General features: G+C 52.9%; 2 protein-coding genes across 8 annotated transcripts in view; both read left to right on the forward strand.

The window, feature by feature from the left end:
• Positions 1-287: 287 nt before the first annotated feature.
• On the forward strand, positions 288-7,808 carry SRF (serum response factor). The gene is made up of 7 exons (NM_001206016.1): positions 288-803; positions 2,526-2,792; positions 3,833-4,094; positions 4,651-4,770; positions 5,806-5,997; positions 6,308-6,384; positions 6,614-7,808. Exons 1-7 carry the CDS (start codon positions 288-290, stop codon positions 6,707-6,709), a joined length of 1,530 nt encoding a protein of 509 aa, NP_001192945.1. The 3' UTR covers positions 6,710-7,808.
• A 1,829-nt stretch (positions 7,809-9,637) lies between these two features.
• Positions 9,638-22,835, forward strand: part of CUL9 (cullin 9) — a 37,634-nt gene continuing 24,436 nt past the window's right edge. For all 7 annotated transcript variants that reach the window (XR_814799.4, XM_010818260.4, XM_024983911.2 and 4 more), the window contains exons 1-9: positions 9,638-9,708; positions 11,424-12,056; positions 12,611-12,765; positions 13,099-13,611; positions 14,113-14,248; positions 14,399-14,592; positions 17,271-17,676; positions 18,099-18,291; positions 21,820-22,027. Coding sequence is in view for 6 of the 7 variants with exons in the window: in XM_010818260.4 (XP_010816562.1) it covers positions 11,462-12,056; positions 12,611-12,765; positions 13,099-13,611; positions 14,113-14,248; positions 14,399-14,592; positions 17,271-17,676; positions 18,099-18,291; positions 21,820-22,027 (2,400 nt within the window). In the remaining variant the exon portion in view is untranslated. The remainder of the gene's footprint in view (positions 9,709-11,423; positions 12,057-12,610; positions 12,766-13,098; positions 13,612-14,112; positions 14,249-14,398; positions 14,593-17,270; positions 17,677-18,098; positions 18,292-21,819; positions 22,028-22,835) is intronic.

Consider the following 22,835-nt stretch of genomic DNA (forward strand, 5'->3'; position numbering starts at 1 on the left):
AGCCCCTGCCCCCCGGGGGACGCTGACGGCCGCCGGGCGCGCCGCCCTAGCGTACGGACAGGGGGCGCTCCGCGCGGCCTGGGGCAACCCGGGCCACAGGGGCAGGAAAGTGAGGGCCCAGGTCGGCCCGGGCGTGCAGGGGCCCCGGGTTCGCAGCGGTAACGGCGGCAGCGATAGCGGCATTAGCAGCAGCGGGAGCACCGGGTTGAACCGGGAAGCCGATGGCGGCGGCGGCGGCGGCTCCGATTCCTCGCTGACTGCCCGTCCGCCCTCCTGCATTGAGCGCCATGTTACCGAGCCAAGCTGGGGCCGCGGCGGCGCTGGGCCGGGGCTCAGCCCTGGGGGGCAGCCTGAACCGGACGCCGACGGGGCGGCCGGGCGGTGGAGGCGGCGGGACTCGAGGGGCTAACGGGGGCCGGGTCCCCGGGAACGGCGCGGGGCTCGGGCCGGGCCGCCTTGAGCGGGAGGCTGCAGCAGCAGCGACAACCACCCCGGCGCCCACCGCAGGGGCCCTCTACAGCGGCAGCGAGGGTGACTCGGAGTCGGGCGAAGAGGAGGAGCTGGGCGCCGAGCGGCGCGGCCTGAAGCGGAGCCTGAGCGAGATGGAGCTCGGTGTGGTGGTCGGTGGGCCCGAGGCGGCGGCGGCGGCCACGGGGGGCTACGGGCCGGTGAGCGGCGCGGTGAGCGGGGCCAAGCCGGGTAAGAAGACTCGGGGCCGCGTGAAGATCAAGATGGAGTTCATCGACAACAAGCTGCGGCGCTACACGACCTTCAGCAAGAGGAAGACGGGCATCATGAAGAAGGTACCGGGCTGGGAGGCTGGCCGGCCAACGGGAGCCCGGGAGGGTGGGGACGCGTAAGGGGAGCCCGGGAGGAAGGCAGAGCCGAGGCGGAGGTGAGAGGCGGCGAGTCCGCAGGAGGTGTGTGGGAGGGGTTGACTGTTGCCCCGGGAGGGTGAAAGGGGAGGGGCCGCCAGGGAAATGTGGGGAGAGGGGAGATGCCGCGAATGTCCGGAAAAGAGAGGAAAGGCGCCGAGGTGGGAGTGACGGGCGCGAGAGAGGAACACGGCCCTTGCAGAGCGGAGGAGTGAAGAGTGGTGATGGGAGGCTGCGGGGCTCCCGGGGAGGTGGTGAATGAGGCCGGGGGGTCAGTAGGTCCAGTGCTCTCTGGTGTTCCGGGGAAGGCGCCGGAAAAGCAGGGAACAGATAAGAAGGTATGGGGGCGAGGAGGCTGGAGCTGTGTAACAACAATGAGCGAACATGTGTGGGAGGAAGGTGGGCATCGCTAGAGTGGTGTTGGATGGAAGGACGGGCAGGGCTGATGACCGAATGGGGCTCAAGAGCCCCAGTTAAAGGAGCAGGGCAGGAAAACGGATGCTACCCTGAGCATCAGAAACCAAGTCCTGCGATGGCCATGAGTCTTCATGCATCTACTGGAAGCCGGCACACTCCCTGCAGGACAGGCCTCAGAACCATTTGCCCTTGGGATAAGTGGGATTTCCAGCCCTAGGGAAAAATCGGTGCACGGAGTTTGGGGAGAAGGTTTGCAGAGGTACCTATCCAGTGAAAAGAATGAGGAAAGGAGTCATTTTGGGGCTATAGAAGATATGGAAAGGAATGGAAGCAGAGAAACCGGGAAACAAGAAGCTCGAACTCTGGAAACATTGGCCGGTGTTTATATCCAATCTCATATAGAAACCAAGGCTGCTTCCAGTGGTTTGTGGAACTTTATTGGGAGTGAGGATGCCACCTATGGGGCCATCCTTGAAGGCCCCTTCCTGGCTTTATGGCAGGGTCAATTCAGTCGCTCAGTTAATGTCCGACTCTTTGTGACCCCATGGACTGCAGCACACCAGGCTTCCCTGTCTATCACCAACTCCCGTAGCTTGCTTAAACTCATGTCCATCAAGTCTGTATTATGGCAGGGTAGTAGTTGCTAATCTAGCTGCCATCTCCCATCACTCCAGACACTGTTGTATCGAGACAAAGAAAGTGAAAAAAGGGAGCAGAGTTCTATAGAGCAGGACAAAATGGCAACAGGTTAGTGCCTGTGCAGTTTCTGGAAAGAAATATGGGACATTTAGAGTTTAGGTGGCTCCTTATCCCTGACATCTATGTGACATTCAGTGTAGTAGCGACTTCATCCTGGTCCCTGTGATGGTGAGGAGGTGTTGGGAGCCATCTCTTCATGAGGCTCTGGCACCAAGCTGTAGTGAGGAGCAGCTCCCTGGGCCACTCTGTGTCTGCTGAGGTTATATGCTCTGTCACCAGAGCTGTGACTATTTGCTTGGGGTATCTGCTGGTCAGTGGGGCTGTTCCTCAAAGGAGGGGCATGGGGTTTTTCTTCTACTCTTCAGCTAACCTTCAGATATCCTTCAGACAGGACCCCCTTAGAGTCACTGGAGAGGAAGGTCATTATTGGAGTGGGAGCTTGAGATCACTGTATACTTCCTCTTTCCTACTAGCCAAGGAAGGTAGCAATTAAACATGTTGCTGTTCTACCCATCTCCTCCCCCCTACCCTCAGGCCTATGAGCTGTCCACGCTGACAGGGACACAGGTGCTGTTGCTGGTGGCCAGTGAGACAGGCCATGTGTATACCTTTGCCACCCGCAAACTGCAGCCCATGATCACCAGTGAGACTGGCAAGGCACTGATTCAGACCTGCCTCAACTCGCCAGACTCTCCACCCCGCTCAGACCCCACCACAGACCAGAGAATGAGTGCCACCGGCTTTGAAGAGACAGACCTCACCTACCAGGTGTCGGAGTCCGACAGCAGTGGGGAGACCAAGGTGTGTTTGGGTCTCCTGTCTGAGGGGAAGGAAGGGGAGGGACCTGACCAGCAGAGAGGGGAAGAAGGGGTCTTTCTCCCTTAGCCTGGACAGGTGGATAGGTGCCTACTGATGTGGAGTGGAGCCGGGTTAGTGCCCCGCATCTTAGGGTACAGGTGTCCATCCTTGCTATCCTGACAGGAGGCCGGCCCCCTAGATAAGCGGGCGGCCTCCGTGCCCATATAAGGCCGGCTCCGGCTCCACGCCGGCCTCCCGCCTGCAGCCCGCCTGCCTGGCAGGGCTCTTGCATTCCTCCCGCCAGCTGTCTCCCTGCTGGGGGCGGGGGCGTCGTTTAGCCCTGCCCTCCTGGCTGACTGGGTCGCCCGGGAATAGGAAGGGAGCACTTATGGGTTCCAGGGTCCTGGGAAGCCAGCACTGTCAGCAGGCCGGCTGATTGGCTACGCTGGAGACTACCTTACTAGCCAGCCGCCTGCCCCTTCAGGATGTCCGGGCCTGCGCACGTTAGGGAGTGTATTCACTCGGCTGTTAGGGATGCCGGCCCTGGTTACGCCTCCCCCTTCCTTTTCCCGGTAAGGAGAGGGGGCGGGGCTTCCTCCTCTTACTGCTCTCGGGAGCCCCACCTTCCGGGTGGCCCTTCACGAACTGGCCAATCGGAGGAAGCGGCACTGTTTGCCTTAGCAACGCCTTCGCCAATCAGGGGCTTCGAGCTCCACTGCTTCGCCAACGTCCGGCGCTGACCCACCTCCAGGATCTGAACCCCCCTCAGTTCTCTGGGCTTGGTTCTCAGCTCGTGGCTTTCTCCTTCTTCTAAGAACAAAGGTTCCCTGAGGGGAGAGTCCGTGTTCTAGACTCTCCAATATTTTAGTGGTAGGGTTAGTTTATTCCCAGGACATTTTGCTGAATGAATAAAGTCTTTGGTGCTTCATTGCCAGACCCCTCAAGATCGCTCTCAAACCCTAAGTTCCCTGAAAAACTGAGAAACCTATCTCAGAAGCAGGATCTGGGAGAGGCTCACCACTCCATCTTTACTCTGGGTGTAGGATACACTGAAGCCGGCGTTTACCGTCACCAACCTGCCGGGTACCACCTCCACCATCCAGACAGCACCCAGCACCTCTACCACCATGCAAGTCAGCAGCGGCCCCTCCTTTCCCATCACAAACTACCTGGCACCAGTGTCTGCTAGCGTCAGCCCCAGCGCTGTCAGCAGTGCCAACGGGACTGTGCTGAAGAGTACGGGCAGTGGCCCCGTTTCCTCCGGAGGCCTCATGCAGCTGCCTACCAGCTTCACCCTCATGCCCGGTGAGTCACAAGGGGCAAACTGAGCATTCTAAGAGTGGGTTTAGGGCTGGTGCAAGGAGAATGTCTTTTCTTACTCAGAAGGAGGATGGACAGGGGCCAGAGCCTGAGAGAAGCCTCTTATGTCCCATTGGTAGATATGCCCCTCCCCACTGGGACTTGAACTGTCCTTGTCAGTAAATTTCCACCATACACTCGGGCCTTGCCTAGCAAGCCCAGCCCTGTGCCCCCACTGCCACAGGGATAGGAGACATTCTACCACTTCCCTACCTTGATTGGAAGGCACATTGTGTCCTTGATGGATGGGTGCCTGCTCCTGTGTCAACCAAAGAGGGTAGAGGCAGGTTCTGGGGCAGGGGAAAGAGGGAAGGGCAAGAACAGAATATGGAACCCCCTGGAGATAAGATTCTGGACCTCAGGGGCCCCTTTGGCTCTCAGGAAGGATAGTGATGGGAGTTGGGGATAGAATGGCAGCCCCTGGGCCTGGGGGTGTTTGAGGGAGCTTGGTGAAAGTGGTGGTGGGTAGGACAGAGCACGAGTAAGTCTCTGTGTCTTCTAGGTGGGGCAGTGGCCCAGCAGGTCCCAGTGCAGGCCATTCAGGTGCACCAGGCCCCACAGCAAGCGTCTCCCTCTCGCGACAGCAGCACAGACCTCACGCAGACCTCCTCCAGCGGGACAGGTATAGCTTGAAACTCTGTCACCTCTCTGCCCTCCCTCATTCATGAGACCTAGCAGCAGGTGCCCAGGATTATCCATCCTGTAACTAAGGTCAGCAAATTTCTTAATGTGGAGACTGAGGCTTTTGGGTTAACCCTTTCCCTAATCCTTTTGAGAAAGTCAGGTGAGGATGGCTAGTTTTGAATCCCGCCCTGCAGTGGGGCTGTGGATTTCAGGAAGAAATTGGGGACCATTGAGGCCACTCTCCTTCACACTCAGGTGAAAAGCCTGAGGCCCTGAAGGAAGTTCCTTTCCCACAGACACACATTTGCTCAATTGCCAGGAAGGATTGACAGAGCAGTTGTCTCCTTGTGGGAGGGTATCCTAGCTTTTGAGTAATCGTAAGTCCCCTCCATGTCTCTAGTCATTTTAGAAATGATGAGACATTTTCAAAATAAAATTACTTTGAAGTTCTTGTTAATCACAACCCTGTTACACAAAGTGTGGTCTGTGGAAGGAGGACCAGCATCACGTGGGAGCTTGATAGAAATGCAGACTCTCAAGCCTCACCCCAAACCTATTGAATCAGAATCTGCACTTTTAACAAGATCCCCCAGTGACTGTACACACATTAACGTTGGAGAAGTGCTTGTTTAAAAGCTGGTTCTGTTAGCCGCATGTTGAGGAAGAGGGAGGAGAAGAACAAATGTGAAATGGGATGTAGGCTCTCTGTCAGAGAAGAGTATCTGAGTCTCCTTGGCTTGGGTCAGTCATTGTAATCTTTGTTTTTCCCAGGGCCTTGGGGTCTTGGAACAAAGCAGATAGATAATCGAATAGCACGATGTGATAGGATACACTGAAAGTTGGTGCGGTTGTGTTCAAGAAAAAAATAAGGCTTTTCTCAGTCGATGACAGGGAACAGAGGAAGGAGCTTTGTCTAGGTTTCGACCTGGGCAATGGCAGGAGGGCTCTGGAGGCCTGGAGTTCCTGGGGGTGGGATGGGGGCTCTCAGTCAGCACCAGTCCTGACCTCCCTGACGTGTGTCTGTGTTTGCCAGTGACGTTGCCTGCCACCATCATGACGTCATCTGTGCCCACAACTGTGGGCGGCCACATGATGTACCCCAGCCCCCATGCGGTGATGTATGCGCCCACCTCGGGCCTGGCTGATGGCAGCCTCACTGTGCTCAATGCCTTCTCCCAGGCGCCATCCACCATGCAGGTGTCCCACAGCCAGGTCCAGGAGCAAGGTGAGTCAGGGGCAGGGCTGCAGAAAGGAGGACCGTTTCCTCCCTCACACACACGTTCACATGCCTCCCCTCGACTCACATGCACACACTCAAACATACCCAAACCAGATGCTCACACATATACCTATATGTACACACACATAGATGCTGCCACACATACTCACATGCACACTTGACACATTTGGACACTCACCCTTGGGCACTTACATCTGAGATTCACCCAACTTGTGCACTTATCATCACACCTCCAGAATCTGGAAGTTTCTCTTGAGCAAGTGATTTGAGTCTCTCCTGTGGTTATCTCATGCAGGTGGCGTCCCCCAGGTGTTCCTCACAGCACCATCTGGGACAGTGCAGATCCCAGTTTCTGCAGTTCAGCTTCACCAGGTAGGTGGGGGCACCTTCCATTCCAGCCAGCCAGCCAGCCTCTTCTTTATCTTGACTTGGGGGATTTCATTACTGGGTGGTCCAAGCCAAGATCCTTAGCCGGGAGGCCTGTCCATTTTCCTGGTCAGGCCTGGGTGGTGGGCAGGTGGGCAGGCAGGCAGGGGGCAGCCTGAGCTGGCCGGTCAGTTCCAGCCCCCCACCTCCTCCTTACATACCCCCTTCCCTCCAGATGGCTGTGATAGGGCAGCAGGCCGGGAGCAGCAGCAACCTCACCGAATTACAGGTGGTGAACCTGGATGCCGCCCACAGCACCAAGAGTGACTGATCCGCCCTGCCGCCCTGGACAGATGGCCCAAGGGACGGCACCACTTATTTATTGTTGCCTTTTCACGTTTTCTTTACACACATGTTGACGGGCCGCAGGAGGGAGGCGGGGAGGAGCGTGGGCAGCCACAGGACTGAGCCCTCTCACTCCAGCCAAAGAAATGGGCCAGCCTGCCCTCCACCCCGGCCTCCCGCCCCCTTCCCCCCTCTAGCTCCGCCTCCCATTTTGTTGCCGGTGGGGCTGCCCTCCCTCCTCAGGCTCCCCTTGCCAGCTTGGCTCCATGTTTGCCATGAGTATTAGCTTACCCGATGGGACCGTGCCCCCACCACCATCACACACAGGTCTCTGTGGGACTAGGCACTGTGTCCCCCTGAGGAAGCAGCGGGGTGGAGGGCCTCTCCCCAGTCTCCTTGCTGACCCCATGTCAGCACTGTGTCTGCCACAGGCTGGGTCAAAAGAGCCCACCCCCTGACCCTCAGGGAGCCAGCTGGGGAGATGGGGCTTCTTCCCTCAAGCCGTGCCCGTGGCCCCTACAGCTCCTGAGCAGCGGGGCCTGTGCTCCAGCACAGCAGATTCCCAGGGCGTCCTGCCCTGCCCTGCCCTGCCCTGCCCTGCCGCTCCCTTTGGAACTCCAGGGGCTGCTGGCTTGGAGGGAACCACCCGTGTTCCCCTGTCTTCCCCCCTCTCCTCCCAGCTGCTTTACTTAAAGTTGATTTTGAACTTTTTATTTGAGGAGACGAAGTGAAAACAAATCTATAAATATATATTTTTAAAATATTTAACTTTTTTTTATGGCGTTTTTCTCGTCCCCCTCCCTGCCCAAGCTCCCCTTCCCTGGGGAGCCCTGAGGCTCCCCGGAACTGGCTGGGCCTCTGGGGACAGAGCCACCCCATGAGCTTGGGGCTCGCCAGTGTGGGGGGGGAGATTGCCCGGTCCTGGGTTGTTTCCAGGAGAAAACCGGGGGAGGGGCCCTCAGGCCATGCCCCAACGGGGTGGGGAGGGTGACCCACAGCTCTGGGCCTCTTTTTGCCCTTCAGAGCTGTTGCTAGGGAGAGGGAAGAGGGAGACCAAATGTGGGTGGGGGGTGGGAGGGTGTCAGAGGCAACTGACTTCATTTGTGCCACACGCATGGGCATTGCAGCCTTGCGCGCCCCCAGGCCTGCAGCTGCCTGGGGCCCAAGTTGCAGTGAGCAGGGTGGGGTCTGGGAGGGGGCGAGAGGCAGGATTGGGGGGCAGAAGAAATGGGAGCAGCTCTTGGGCTGAGTGTGGGATTAGGGGAGCCAGAAATGGCAGCTCTCCCAGGGAGTGAGCAGCTACTGTAACTTTTTAAAATTAAGACAAAAAGCCTTGAAGAAAATGACTTTATTTTTCTAAGTGTAACCTCAGTATTTATGTAATTTGTACAGGGGCCGTGCCCCACCCCCTCTGCCCCCTTTGGGGTAGATCTTGAGGGTGGGCCAACATAGGGGGAGGGTCTTTTACCCTGTGTCAGAGCCTACCTTCACCACCTGTATCAGAGAGGGAGCTTTTTCAAAACAGGGCAGTGGGGGGTGGGTGGAGTTTTATTAACCCCTTAGGTCTGCCTTGAGTAGGAACAAGCCTGCTTCTGTGATGAGGTGAAGGGGTGGGGGAAGTTTATACACACAGCCTAATTATCATGGGGATGATTTGCCAACATGTTTGAAAACCTCCGGACCTCTAACCCCCTTTGCTGTCTTGCCCCAGTTTGGGGTGCCAAGATGGAAGCCATCTTTCTGGCTTTCTCCAGAAGATAGCAGGGGACTTATGGGTGGCTTATAGATTGGGACATGGCAAATCAGGGGTCAGAGAGTGGGGGAGCTTGGGACTCAGGTCTGCAACTGCCCAGCCCCTTTTCTCTACTCTTTGTTTTCACTCCACCATCACTCACTCACTCCCCTCTCCCTCACGCTGGGGAGGAGACCTTGATGAATTCCTCCTCTCCTTCCCACAAAAGACAGACCCAGTGAGTGAATCAGGCAAAGTGCTTATAATGTGTGTTGTGTGAGCGTGGCCTTGGGAGAACATGCGTGCGTCAAGGATGAGGTGGCATTTTTACGTGCAGCGACCCTTGGTGTTTCCCTTCCTTGGTGGCTCTGGGGTGTGTATGTGTGTGTGTGTGTGTGTGTGTGTGCGCGCGCGCGTGCCCGAGTGAATGTGTGTGTGCGAATGTGGGGTGTGTATGTTAGTGGTTTCTACTTCCCCTGGGATGCTGACCCAGGAATAGTGGACATGGTCACAGTCCTATGTACAGAGCTTTCTTTTGTATTAAGAAAAAAATACTCTTTCAATAAATGTATCATTTTTGTGCACAGACTGTGGGGTCTTTGCTTTTGTTTTCCCATATTGGAGCGGGGGAGGTATGAACACAGACGTGCTGAGAAACAAGCGTCTTGTTTCATGAAACGCATGGGTGCTTTGGGCTGTTGAACTCTACTGATTTGAGTTAAGGAACACATCGGGGGTGATGGTTAGGGCCTTTATCTTCAGCCCCAGCTGTGCTAGGTGCTTAGGTCAACACAGAGAGAAGCAATTTTAATTAATAGGAAAAAGAACGCAACCAATCCAAAGCCTCGGGTATGGGAAACTCATGGCCACGTGACCTAGAGCAAACTAAGAGGACAGCCCTAGGATGTGAGTGTGCGTTTCGGTGGGAGACGAAGGCAGATCCAGTAAAGGGCAAGGAGGGCTTCAAAGCCGATACTGGAACAGAAAGGGCAGCCTACGGCTGCGGAGAAACGGGCCACGCTACCACGACCCCTAGGCTCCGCGGGCAGCGCGCCCCCAGACGCGGGAACTACGCATGCTCCGCCGGCGCACCGTGCCGCCGCCGCGCTCAGCTATGGGCCGCGGTGGGACCCGTAGCCGCCCGGCCGTGCGCGCACTGGCGGCGTGACCCGGAAGGGAGCCGCGGAGGAGGCGGGGCCAGCACTGCGGGACCGGCGCCGGGCCCCAGCGAGGGCCGAGCCGGGAGGTGGGAGGTGAGAGGAGAGTTCTGCGCCCTCCCCGCCCCTGCCCCGTCCCTTCCCCGGTTCCTTGCCCACTCTCCGTGGCGCTGACGACAGGAGCCAGGTCTTGCCGAGATTCGCTCGGTCCGGTCAGCCTCCTCCGACCGCGCCCCCCCACCTCCTCCGCCCCCCAAGCCCGTTCTCCGGCGGGTGCTGGCCTCCCCCACCGCCCCTGCTGGCTTGCAAGCTCGGGTCTGACCTGCCACCTACGCCTACCTGCTGTCTCATCCCCGCAACCAAGACTTCGCCTCCCCATCTCAGTTTATTTCTCCTGTTCTCCAGCCCTTCCTCTCTCCCCATTTAGGCCTTTCCGATTGTGTTATTCATCCCGCTCATCAGTTGTCCATCGCACATCACTTGGTTACCTCCTGTCTTGCTCGCATCTCCCTCTCCCCCCGCCCCCGCCCCCGCATGCTATCTGGACCCCTACCCGCTTCGAGAGCACATCCCGTCTTCCCCTCCTCTTCACGCCTTTCTTCTACTCTCATCCTCTATCCCTGTACCCCAACATGTACCCCAACATGACCCCTGCTCTGATCACCATTTCTTCATTTGGGTTTGCTGTCCTTTCTTATCCTCACCATTCCCTGTTGCCCCCACACTGGTTCGTATCTTTCCCTGATCACTAACATAGCCGTCAATCCGCACCTACTTATAATTTTATTCTGACACATTAGCGTTCTACTTACCTGGGGACTGCTCCTACCTTCTCCCTCGCTAAGAATAGTAGTATTAGATTCTGTTTACTGAGCACTCTGACTGTATGCTAGAGGCTGTTCTGAACGCTTTATATATGTGACCTTAGTAAGTTTTTATAACAATTTTGTAAGCTGGGTTTAAATATTATTATCTTGCAGAGGAGAAAACTGAGGCTTAGAGATTGACTTGTCCAAAAGTACACATATAAGAAGTGAAGGAGCCAGAATTCAGAGTCCCATGTATCTGAATCTGTACTGTATAGCCTCTCTTAATACCTCTGCTGTCTCCTGACCTCATTCCCTACTCTTCAACTCCATGATTATTACCTCCATCTAGATCTACTTAACTTAGACCCTTACCATACATACAGCATAAGGGCAGGGTGGGACTTGGTTTTTTTCCTCCCATAATTTCATTTGGATCCCTAGTCCCCTCTCCCTTTCCCAGTGTTCTCATACCTTTTTCTCATCCAGTCATCTGCCTCCTTTAGTCTCTCTTCTTAATATCTGCCATGATCCCCCCTTTATACCCACAGTCCCGCTTTAACCTGTCATTTATGCTCCCTGTCCTGCCCCTTCCCCATCCTGACTTTCCTGACTTGTTCTGGCCCCACTGTCTCACAGGCTGCTGGCCTACCTGCTCAACCATGTCATCCTTCTAAGTCTTGATCTGTACCCCTCAGCCACCCTCCTGTTCTGCCCAAATTGTCCTGATTAACCATCAGCTCTTTTTCTTATCTTGCTTTCTATTCTTCTCTTCCTCTCTTGTAATTTTTTCCATTTCAGAAACCTTTTCATTTCCTTCTATCGCTGTTTTTCACTCTGTTCTCCTTGTTACAAATCCCAAAGTGTGTTTAGGTTATTTATTCCATCCTTTCCTTGGCCTTTTCTCTTTGGCCTCCAAATTCCATGCAGCCTACCAATCACCCCCCACCCTGTCTGCGCCTCAAGGTTCCACCCCCTTCACGTAGGTTTTTCTCTTTCCCACAGTGCCTCTGTCTCTCTCCCGTGTGTCCCAGGAAGTCAGGATGGTGGGAGAACGGCGCACTGGGGACCTCACGGTGCCCTTGGGGCCCCGGCTGCAGGCATATCCCGAAGAGCTCCTTCGACAGCGGCCTGGACAGGATGGGCATCCTGAATACCTGATCCGATGGAGTGTCCTGAAGTGTGGGGAAGTGGGTAGAGCGGGCGTGGAGGAGGGCAAGGCCGAGCACATCCTTATGTGGCTGTCAGCCCCCGAGGTCTACGCCAGCTGTCCCACGCTGTTAGGGGAGCGGGCGTTATCCAAGGGACCTCAGCACGAGACAGCTGGGGGTCCAGCAAGCTTCCCCCGAGACCCAGGCAGTCTGGATGACGTGGCCATGGGAGAGATGGAGGCGGACGTGCGGGCACTGGTGCGCAGGGCTGCCCGGCAGCTGGCAGAAGGTGGGACCTCGAGCCTCACGGCCGCTGTGCTCCACACCATCCACGTGCTCAGCGCCTATGCCAGCATCGGGCCCCTCACCGGCGTCTTCAGGGAGACGGGCGCCCTGGACCTACTCATGCACATGCTGTGCAATCCTGAGCCTCAGATCCGTCGGAGTGCTGGCAAGATGCTGCAGGCCCTGGCAGCCCACGACGCTGGTGAGAGACAGCCATGGGAAGAAGGGAGCCCCTGGAGAGGATGGGGCCACAGGAGTAAGAACAGGAAGAGGAGGGGTTTCCCAGCTCTGTAAGAGCACCTAGTATTTGGTAGACATCAATTTCATTGCAAAGGGAAAAGGTAGATTAATAAGCCATCACAGGTGCAGAAACAGGATAGAATGATAGCACCTGGTTTAGCTGTCTGTTCTCAGGGCAGAGGCAGAGAAGAAATGGGAATAAGTTTATGTGTTCTGGTTGGAGATTTGTTAGTTGGTTGTGAAATCACTTTCATGGGTTATAACCAACATTTTTTTAAAATGTTAAACATCAGCTCAGAGCACTTAGTAGTGTCAGTTTTGTAGTATGAAGTGTATGTTTCAGTTTCACATCGTGTACCTTCATGTCAGGTGACTGTGTGAAATGTGTCTCTTCCTGGGAGTCTCAGTCACAAGTTTGAAAGCCTCTGGGGTCTAGGATAGACAGTTTGGGGACAGGCGATGTGGAGAGGCGTAGTGGGGATTGAGGAGAAGATCTGGATCCGGTGTGCATTACAGGGAGTCGGGCTCACGTCCTTCTGTCACTGAGCCAACAAGACGGCATCGAGCAGCACATGGATTTTGACAGCCGCTATACTTTGCTGGAACTGTTTGCAGAGACCACGTCTTCCGAGGAGCATTGCATGGCCTTTGAGGGCATTCACCTGCCTCAGGTACCCTTGCCGCTGTGGGGGAAAGGCTATGTACAAGGACCAGGGCATGATTTCTGAAAATGTGGTTCAGGGCTGCACCAGTGCCAGGGCCGCCTGGGGAACCTACTAAAATCAAGGTTCATATTATCCTCCCCACTCAGAGTCTCTGAGATGAGAACCCAAGACTCTGTGTTTTAAGGCATTCCTTGGGTGTTTCTTATGTCAGTCACAGTTTGGGAACTGCAGGTGTGGGGATGAAGGCTTTATCTTTTTCTGAAGAGGCTGATGTCCAGGGAAAGGAGAGGGGTGGGAGCTGGGAGAAGAGGAAGTTACACCATGGACTGTGTCCTCCAGATCCCAGGAAAACTGCTCTTCTCCCTGGTGAAACGCTACCTGTGTGTCACTTCTCTGCTGGATCAGCTGAATAACAGTCCAGAGCAGGGGGCCGGAGACCGAGGCTCCCCAACCTCGAGGGAGGATTTGGGCCGGGAGAAGAGCCGGGGGCAGCGGGAGCTGGAGTTCAGTATGGCTGTGGGCAACCTTATCTCGGAGCTGGTGCGGAGCATGGGCTGGGCCCGGAACCTCAGCCAACAGGGCACGTTGCCACCCCGGCCGACCCGGTCCATCTTTCAGCCCAGCATTTCAGGCCCCAGCCTTTTACTCCCCACCATCGTTGCGCCCCCCAGGAGGCAAGGGCGGGCCTTCCGCCAGCGCGCTGAATTCTCCAGCCTTAGTGGCTACGGTGAGTACGTGCAGCAAACGCTGCAGCCGGGCATGCGAGTGCGGATGCTGGATGACTACGAGGAGATCAGCGCGGGCGACGAGGGCGAGTTCCGGCAGAGCAACAATGGCGTGCCCCCTGTGCAGGTGAGCAGGGCCACCGCTGGGGGTCTGTCTGCGTGGGGCGTCGCTGGGGCTTCACGCTTCATGCTGGGGGCTCTGGCAGGCCACCCAGGGAGAAAACCTCCAGAGAACTGGGATGCTTTCAGCAGGATCAGTGATGGAGAGGGGGCTGTTAGAGGGCTGGGAAAATCTGTTAGGAATGGGTGGGCTGTGAGGTCCAGGAGAAACTCCCTTGACCAGGAGGCAAAACTGAGATATCCAGATATCCCCACCTGCAGCAGTGGAGTGGGCTTGGAGGGAGCATGGGAGCAGAGGCCTTCCGGGTTAGGAGGAGAGGAGAAGTGCGGCATGCCTTGGTCGGGGAAGGGAGCCTTGTGTGCTAGAGGTTTCCCAGGCCTAGCCCTGTGTGCCCCCCGAGGGCTCCACGCCCCAAGTCTGGATCTGGCCGTCCTCTCCAGCTTGCCCAGCGTGGGGTTCTCAGGGCTGAGCCCTCTCTCATCTTCTGCCTCCCTTCCTCCGCACCAGGTCTTCTGGCAGTCGACGAGCCGCACGTACTGGGTTCACTGGCACATGCTGGAGATCCTGGGTCCTGAGGAGACTACTGAGGACACGGCTTCAGCGGCTGCGGAGGAGGGGGCGGGGGCTGCTGTGCCGGGCACAGGTGAGCCAGGGAGGGGACGAGGACACGGGGTCTGAACAGAGGAGGAGTAGGAGGCATGCAGCCCTCTCAGGACCAGGAGCTGCCCCAAACGTTCAGAAACCCATTCAGTCCCCCAGTGGAGGCTGAGGCCCCCTGTGCCTGTCTCCCCAGCACTCCCCTCCTGGGACTGGAAGCCCGTGGACGGGCTCTACTCTTTGCCATACCTCCAGCCCGAGCCTCAGAAGAATGAGAAACTGGGCTACCTGACCCAGGCTGAGTGGTGGGAGCTGCTCTTCTTCATCAGGAAGTTGGACATATGTGAGCAGCAGTCAATTTACCAGAGTCTTCGAGAGAACCTGGATGAGGTATTACAGACGGGAGATGCCTGGGGGGTTTGTGGTGGGGTTAGAGTTGGGATTCTCTAAGGTAGTTCCTGGAGTAACAGGCAAGTTTGGCCTTGGAGTATGGAATGAAGCAGGGCAAAGACTAATAGAGTTTTGCCAAGAAAATGCACTGGTCATAGCAAACACCCTCTTCCAACAACACAAGAGAAGACTCTACACATGGACATCACCACGTGGTCAACACCGAAATCAGATTGATTATATTCTTTGCAGCCAAAAATGGAGACGCTCTATACAGTCAACAAAAACAAGACCAGGAGCTGACTGTGGCTCAGATCATGAACTCCTTATTGCCAAATTCAGACATAAATTGAAGAAAGTAGGGAAAACCATTAGACCATTCAGGTATGACCTAAATCAAATTCCTTATGATTATACAGTGGAAGTGAGAAATAGATTTAAGGGATTAGATCTGATAGATGGAGTGCCTGATGAACTATAGAATGAGGTTCGTGACATTGTACAGGAGACAGGGATCAAGACCATCCCCATGGAAAAGAAATGCAAAAAAGCAAAATGGCTGTCTGGGGAGGCCTTACAAATAGCTATGAAAAGAAGAGAAGCGAAAAGCAAAGGAGAAAATGAAAGATATAAGCATCTGAATACAGAGTTCCAAAGAATAGCAAGAAGAGATAAGAAAGCCTTCCTCAGCGATCAATGCAAAGAAATAGAGGAAAACAACAGAATGGGAAAGACTAGAGATCTCTTCAAGAAAATTAGAGATACCAAGGGGACATTTCATGCAAAGATGGGCTCGATAAAGGACAGAAATGGTATGGACCTAACAGAAGCAGAAGATATCAAGAAAAGGTGGCAAGAATACACAGAAGAACTGTACAAAAAAGATCTTCACGACCCAGATAATCACGATGGTGTGATCACTGACCTAGAGCCAGACATCCTGGAATGTGAAGTCAAGTGGGCCTTAGGAAACATCACTACGAACAAAGCTAGTGGAGGTGATGGAATTCTAGTTGAGCTAATTCAAATCCTGAAAGATGATGCTGTGAAAGTGCTACACTCAATATGCCAGCAGATTTGGAAAACTCAGCAGTGGCCACAGGACTGGAAAGGGTCAGTTTTCATTCCAATCCCAAAGAAAGGCAATGCCAAAGAATGCTCAAACTACTGCACAATTGCACTCATCTCACACGCTAGTAAAGTAATGCTCAAAATTCTCCAAGCCAGGCTTCAGCAATACGTGAACCGTAAACTTCCAGATGTTCAAGCTGGTTTTAGAAAAGGCAGAGGAACCAGAGACCAAATTGCCAGCATCCGCTGGATCATCAAAAAAGCAAGAGAGTTCCAGAAAAACATCTATTTCTGCTTTATTGACTATGCCAAAGCCTTTGACTATGTGTATCACAATCAACTGTGGAAAATTCTGAAAGAGATGGGACTACCAGACCACCTGACCTGCCTCTTGAGAAACCTATATGCAGGTCAGGAAGCAACAGTTAGAACTGGACATGGAACAACAGACTGGTTCCAAATAGGAAAAGGAGTATGTCAAGGCTGTATATTGTCACCCTCCTTATTTAACTTATATGCAGAGTACATCATGAGAAATGCTGGGCTGGAAGAAGCACAAGCTGGAATCAAGGTTGCCAGGAGAAATAATCAATAACCTCAGATATGCAGATGACATCACCCTTATGGCAGAAAGTGAAGAGGAACTAAAAAGCCTCTTGATGAAGGTGAAAAAGGAGAGTGAGAAAGTTGGCTTAAAGCTCAACATTCAGAAAACGAAGATCATGGCATCTGGTCCCATCACTTCATGGGAAATAGATGGGGAAACAGTGGAAACAGTGTCAGATTTTATTTTTTTGGGCTCCAAAATCACTGCAGATGGTGTCTGCAGCCATGAAATTAAAAGACGCTTACTCCTTGGAAGAAAAGTTATGACCAACCTAGATACAATATTGAAAAGCAGAGACATTACTTTGCCAACAAAGGTCCGTCTAGTCAAGGCTATGGTTTTTCCTGTGGTCATGTATGGATGTGAGAGTTGGACTGTGAAGAAGGCTGAGCGCCGAAGAATTGATGCTTTTGAACTGTGGTGTTGGAGAAGACTCTTGAGAGTCCCTTGGACTGCAAGGAGATCCAACCAGTCCATTCTGAAGGAGATCAGCCCTGGGATTTCTTTGGAAGGAATGATGCTAAAGCTGAAGCTCCAGTAGTTTGGCCACCTCATGTGAAGAGTTGACTCATTGGAAAAGACTCTGATGCTGGGAGGGATTGAGGGCAGGAGGAGAAGGGGACGACAGAGGATGAGATGGCTGGATGGCATCACTGACTCGATGGACACGAGTCTGAGTGAACTCCGGGAGTTGGTGCTGGACAGGGAGGCCTGGCGTGTTGCGATTCATGGGGTCGCAAAGAGTCGGACTCAACTGAGTGACTGAACTGAACTGAAGGTAGTTCAGCCTGGGGGACTGCCTAGGGGAGGGTGGAGTGAGGTTAGAGAGCTTAGAAGTTAGAGAGCCAAGGAATCCTTCCCTGGGGATAAGGCAGAGGCTGGGAGGGTCTAGGAGGCAGGAAGTATGTAAGGCCCCAGTGGGAGGTGGCCCACCTCCTGTTACTGTCCCCAGGCCCTTGGTGTCTGCTCCTTCCTGAAGTACATGCCTTTCTGTTGGCAGAGCCTAGGTGAGAAGGCCGTGGGTGAAATCTCTGTGCCCGTGGCCATGGCAGAGAGTCTGCTGCAGGTTCTCAGGAATCGGTTTGAGGGCAGCACCCTCAGCGACCTGCTCAACTCCCAGATCTACACCAAGTACGGGCTGCAGCCCGATGCTCTGAGTGGCTCGTCGTCTTCACAAAATCACTCTAGTACCCCAGATCCTGAAGAGGAGTCGAAGTCAGAGGCCACCTTCTCAGAGGAGGAGACCGAGTCCCCCAACGTGAAGGCTCAGCCCCTCAAGGCAGAGGCAGAGCCAGTCAAGGGAAAAACCGAGCTGCCCATGGCACAGAGCGATTCGCAGCTGTTCAACCAGCTTCTGGTGACTGAGGGGATGGCTCTCCCTGCTGGGATGAAGGAGGCAGCCGGTGGTGAGTCAGGTGCTGGAGGGGAGGGCAGAGAGGTGGGAGCAAGTCCTGGGTGCCCCCCAGAGAAGTGGGTCGTCAGCGGGGAGGGCGTGCCGTGGAGTGAGATCACTTCTGCGTGAGAAAGTGCACTGGGAGCGTGCATCCATTTTCCTTCCTTGGACCTTGATTACGTACAGCCTGTCACTGCTGCCTTCCTTCAGCGTCCCTGGAAAAGGAGGGTCTGTCTTCTAGAATAACGTCATCTTCATTGCCTGATTATTAAATCCCTCACACAGAGTTGGGAACATTCTGGGTGCAAGCTACAGTAGTGAATAGGGTGTTTAAACGTCAGTAGGATAATTGGGCTTGACCGTTAGAGAGTTCCAAGGTGAAGATGCTGCAGTTTTATTTTTTTTAAGCCACCGCCTTTCCCTCACGACTTTCAGAAATGATTAGAGCCTTGCGGGGCCCTGGGCCACGCAGCTCCCTGGACCAGTACGTGGCAGCAGTCGTGGCCACTGTGCAGATCTCCAGCTTGGACACCAGTCTGCAGCTCTCAGCACTCTGCGCTCTCTCCCAGGCCGTGGAGGAGGTCACGGAGCGAGACCACCCTCTGGTCCATCCTGACAGATTCCTGAGGTTAGAACCCTGGGGAGGGAAGTGGAGGTTACGGATTAAGCTGTCAGTTGGGGGAGGATAGTGGTAGGGAGGGAAGGAGCTAGGAGATCAAGAGTTAGAAAGGCTGGGGGAAAGAAGGGCCAGCTTGAGGCGTAACTGAGCAGGAAGGGGACTCTGTGATGGTTAATGTTCTTGGAGTGCTTGTTCTGTGCCAGGCCCTTGTGCTTAAAGCTTTACGAGCATTCTCTCTTTAAATCCTCCCATCTCCAGAGGCAAACCTGATGCTATTCTTATCCACTGTGTGGGTCAGGGACTGAGGCTTAGAGAATTTAAGTAACTCGCCCAGTATGACAGATAATAGAATCAGGATTCAAATCAAGGTCCTTTTGGCTTTTGAGTACTTTTTTTTCTCCCTCTCTACTTTCTTCCTATTAAATTAAAAAATAATTAATGAATTCATTTGGCCACATCAGCTCTTAGTTGTGTCACGCAGGGTCTTCGTTGCATCACGCATCATGGGCGGTGCATGGACTCTTTGGTTGTGGTACACAGGCTCAGTAGTTGTGGTTTGCAGGCTTAAAGCCCCTTGGCATGTGGGATCTTAGTTCTCTGACCAGGGATCAAACCCACGTCCCCTGCATTGCAAGGCAAAATCTTAACTGCTGGACCACCAGGGAAGTCCTCTAAAATTTTTAGAAAATACTTCTTAGTTACAAATAGTACACCATTGCGTTCTTATTTTAAAAGATCCAGAGAATGAAAAGTCAAAGTCCCATTTTGCTTCTGTTGTCACACACCCAAGCACGTATCCTTCAGACCTTCTAGAGGCTTGTATTTGTTGGTGCGTTTTCTGCATTTGAGTTTTCGTGTATGTGATCACACTCTGTTTCTGCGGCTTTCTGCCTACACGCAGTGTGTCTGCATACAGTATGTCCGTCCGCGTGCTCTTGCCTCGTTCTCACTGCCGCCCTGGACTCTGCAATGTGATTATACCCAAAATCACATGTAGCCTTACTTTGTAAAATTTTACTGTCTTGAAGCATATAGTTGATTTACAATGTTATGTGAATTTCTGCCTACAGCATAGTGACTCGTTTGTATATTCTTTTTCATATTCTTTTCCATTATCTTTTATTAGAGGATATGAATATGGTTCCCTGTGCTATACAGTAGGACTTTGTTGTTTATCCATCCTATATATAATAGCTCGCAGCTGCTACTCCCAAACTCCCTGTCCATCCCTCTCTCACCCTCCTCCCCCGTTTGGCAACTACAAGCCTGTTCTCTCACTTACAGTGTTCTAAGGGATCTATTTTTCTTCACACCTGCCAGCACTGGCTATTATCATTTTCAAAAATCTATCAGGTTGCCAAAATTTTAAAGTGATTGGTATCTTTGTCTTTAATTTCTTGAGAAGTTAGGCATATTTGCATGCGCTTCTTGTATTCTGCTATAAATATTCTTATCCTTTGCCCATTTTCTTATTGGGTCCTTGTCTTTTTTTTATTGATTTGAAGACATTCTGGATATTAATTCATTATTGCTGTTCCAAATATTGTCTCTTCTATAATCATATTTACTTTATTTTCTGAATATAAAATAATATATATGATCCCTATAAGAAAATGAAAGTTATGAGAATAATGATCATCTGAAAAGCCTCTATGCAGAGATAGTCACTGTTGACATTTTAGTAAACATCCTTACATATTTCTTTGTTTATTCGTGTGCATCACCTCTGTATATTAACTTGTTTACAGTAAATCAGGGCTCCAGAGAGGGGGATATATATTTAAAATACGTTTGGTTCACATTGTAGTCATCGTAAGGCCCATGAGAGAAGACAGAAAGCAGCTCTATGCGGGGAGGGCCCATTAGTGCTCTGGCCGCTGGTCCCCGTCGGAACTTGGTGGGGTTATGGCTCTGTGGGCCCCAGGATCCCTGCACCTCCAGGCCTTGAAACCCCAGAACAAACCCTGTTGTCCAACACAAAAGGCAGGAGTAAACACAGAACCTTTTCAGTGCTTTTATTTGCGTTATTTCTCAGGATTTGTCTTTTTGTCCTCCATTCCTTCCTAGTTCCCAGACCAACTTCACCATCTCTGCCCAGGGGAGAAAAATGTTAGTCCAGCTTTTTCCCTCTTGAGACGCTCACTGTAACCCAGGAATTCTGCAGGCACTGCTTCCTTCCCTTCAGATCTGTGTTTTCACCTGACCCTTTCTGTAACTTAAGTGCTCAGGGTCTTAAATTGGTGGCTAGTATCTTTTATTATGTTGAACTTTTAGATTTTCATGCAGCTATCTTTCTTGACATTTTTTTAATGGTTCCTAGGTTTGAAGAGGGTCTATTCCATTCTGGGACTGTAAAAATATTTCCTATACTTCCTAAAAATATCTGTGACTTTACTTTTCACATATATTTTAAAATCTGTGTGCAGTCTATTTTTGCAAGTGGAGTGAAGCAGAGCTCCAGCCTTCCTTTTTGCAGATGGATAGCCACATGTCTCTGCCTCACGTTTTGCATGGTCCTTGCAGTCCTTCCTGTCTGAGATGCTGCCCTTATCGCTCTTCTAATCTGTTCATCTGTTTGGCTACCCCGTATTTCCAGAGTCTTAATTATTATAAGTTTTTATTTTGATAAGTAGTAGGCAAGTCTACAGTTATTTCTTTCCAACCAGTCCTTGACTATTCTTGCCTATTTTATTTTCTCTTTCTGTGCCTAAATCTGTCGGGCTTTTTTTCCCCTCTTGATTTTAGTTATATTTTACATCAGGATGCATCATCTGGTGTGCAACAATAATGACATAGATTATTCATAATAGAGACAAAAATATTTCAGTACAGAGTCTTTGTCAGCATGAGGCTGAGGGCAGGAGTATCCTGCAGGCTACCATATTCTTATGCACTTGTCGGCTTGCATTTTTTTTTTTTAAAGATCTTTTGTAGACCAGTTGAAACAGTTTTCTCTTGGTAAGGGCATTTTATTTATTTATTTTGGCTGTGCTGCGTCTTAGTTGCTGTGCAGACTTTTGTCTGTGGCCAGCAGGTGCTCCTCCCCACTTGTGCATGGGATTCTCATTGCAGTGGCTTCTCTTTGTGGAGTACAAGTTTTGGGCTGCATGGGCTTCAGCAGGGAACATGGGGTTCAGTAGTTGTGACTCACAGGCTTAGTTGCTCCATGACCTGTGGGATCTTCCCAGATCACGGATCGAACCCGTGTCTCCTGCTGTTGGCAGGTGGATTCTTTACCACTGAGCCACCAGGGAAGCCCTGCCCTTTAAAAAAAAAAAAAAAAAAAAAAAACCTTTTGGGCATTTTGATTTAACATTGTGGTGAATTTATAGACTCATTTGAAAAGATGAGCCAGAGCTCATCACCGTTTTGCTATATTGCCTGCTCGATGAGGAGAGCCTGAGACAGACAGACTGCAGAGGAGCGGGCAGCAGGAGGGAGGGGTCGGGGGATGGACTGGATCTTCGTGGACAGGCTTGGACGGGCACTTAGGTGAGACTCTTGGGATGGGAAACCCCAACGTCTCTCCTCTCTCAGGGAGAAGCTGGTGAAGACACTGGTGGAGCTGCTGACCAACCAGGTGGGAGAGAAGATGGTGGTGGTGCTGGCTCTGCGGCTTCTTTACCTGCTCATGACCAAGCACGAGTGGCGCCCGCTCTTCGCCAGGGAAGGCGGCATCTACGCCGTGCTGGTCTGCATGCAAGAATACAAGACCTCTGTCCTGGTGCAGCAGGCGGGGCTGGCAGTGAGTGGCCCGGGCCCGGCGGTAGAGTGATGGCCAGGGTGGGCAGCTCAGGGGTGGGCTCTGCTGGTCTTGAGGAGGTTCTGTGGTCATTCAGACAAGGAGGAGACATTGGGATGGAGGAGATCCAGCTGGGGAGTCCAGGAGACAAAATGCCTCTGTGGAAGCAGGGAGAAAGGTGTTTCTGAGAATGATTCCCAGGTTTAAAAGTGATCAGCAGGGGTGGATGGAGTGGGGAACTCTGAAAGAGGAAGAAGTGTACAGAGAAAGCCAGTTTGGATTTTTAGGTATGTTGACTTTTCCAGGGCTTTTTATTAACAACCTAGTGTCTGATTAAAGGCAAAAGTTTTAGATGTGACAGAGTAATTTTTAGCCATTTTATCTGAGTGGTCTCAGAACACAGAAGATACCTCCTCACCAGATGTGGGTAAAGCCAAGCCAACATTGCATTGCAGCCTTGCCAACCCCAGGTCCAGGGAGTGGGGAGAGGAGGCCCTCGTTCGGGGAAGAAGAGTCAGCTTCCTGAGTGCTGCAGACAGAGGGTCAGGCTGGTGGGGAGGTCCGGGCAGTGTGTGCTCCGTTTAACCTGAGGCTCCCTGAGGGGACAGGCAGGCCTTGTCTAGAGCAGTTCTGAGCGTGGATGCCAGCAGTCCCGTGAACTGGAGCGCGGGTGCTCTTGAGGCGGTCTTTGCCTGGGGGAGGCCGACAGGCCCTTTCTTTATGGGGTCAGCCTGCTGCTGCTTCTCCCCAGAGCAGCCAAGCATTCCTAGTCCAGGCCAGGCCAGTCTGTTCAAAGAATTTCCTGATCCTT

This window comes from Bos taurus, chromosome 23 (genome assembly GCF_002263795.3).
Source record: "Bos taurus isolate L1 Dominette 01449 registration number 42190680 breed Hereford chromosome 23, ARS-UCD2.0, whole genome shotgun sequence".
Taxonomy (NCBI): Eukaryota; Metazoa; Chordata; class Mammalia; order Artiodactyla; family Bovidae; genus Bos; species Bos taurus.

Bases quoted from the DNA above. Each gene is read 5' to 3' on its own strand.
- SRF (NM_001206016.1), top strand. From the start codon at position 288: ATGTTACCGAGCCAAGCTGGGGCCGCGGCGGCGCTGGGCCGGGGCTCA. The intron at 804-2,525 runs GTACCGGGCTGG...CCCTACCCTCAG, and splicing joins AGACGGGCATCATGAAGAAG to GCCTATGAGCTGTCCACGCT. The intron at 5,998-6,307 runs GTGAGTCAGGGG...TATCTCATGCAG, and splicing joins CAGCCAGGTCCAGGAGCAAG to GTGGCGTCCCCCAGGTGTTC.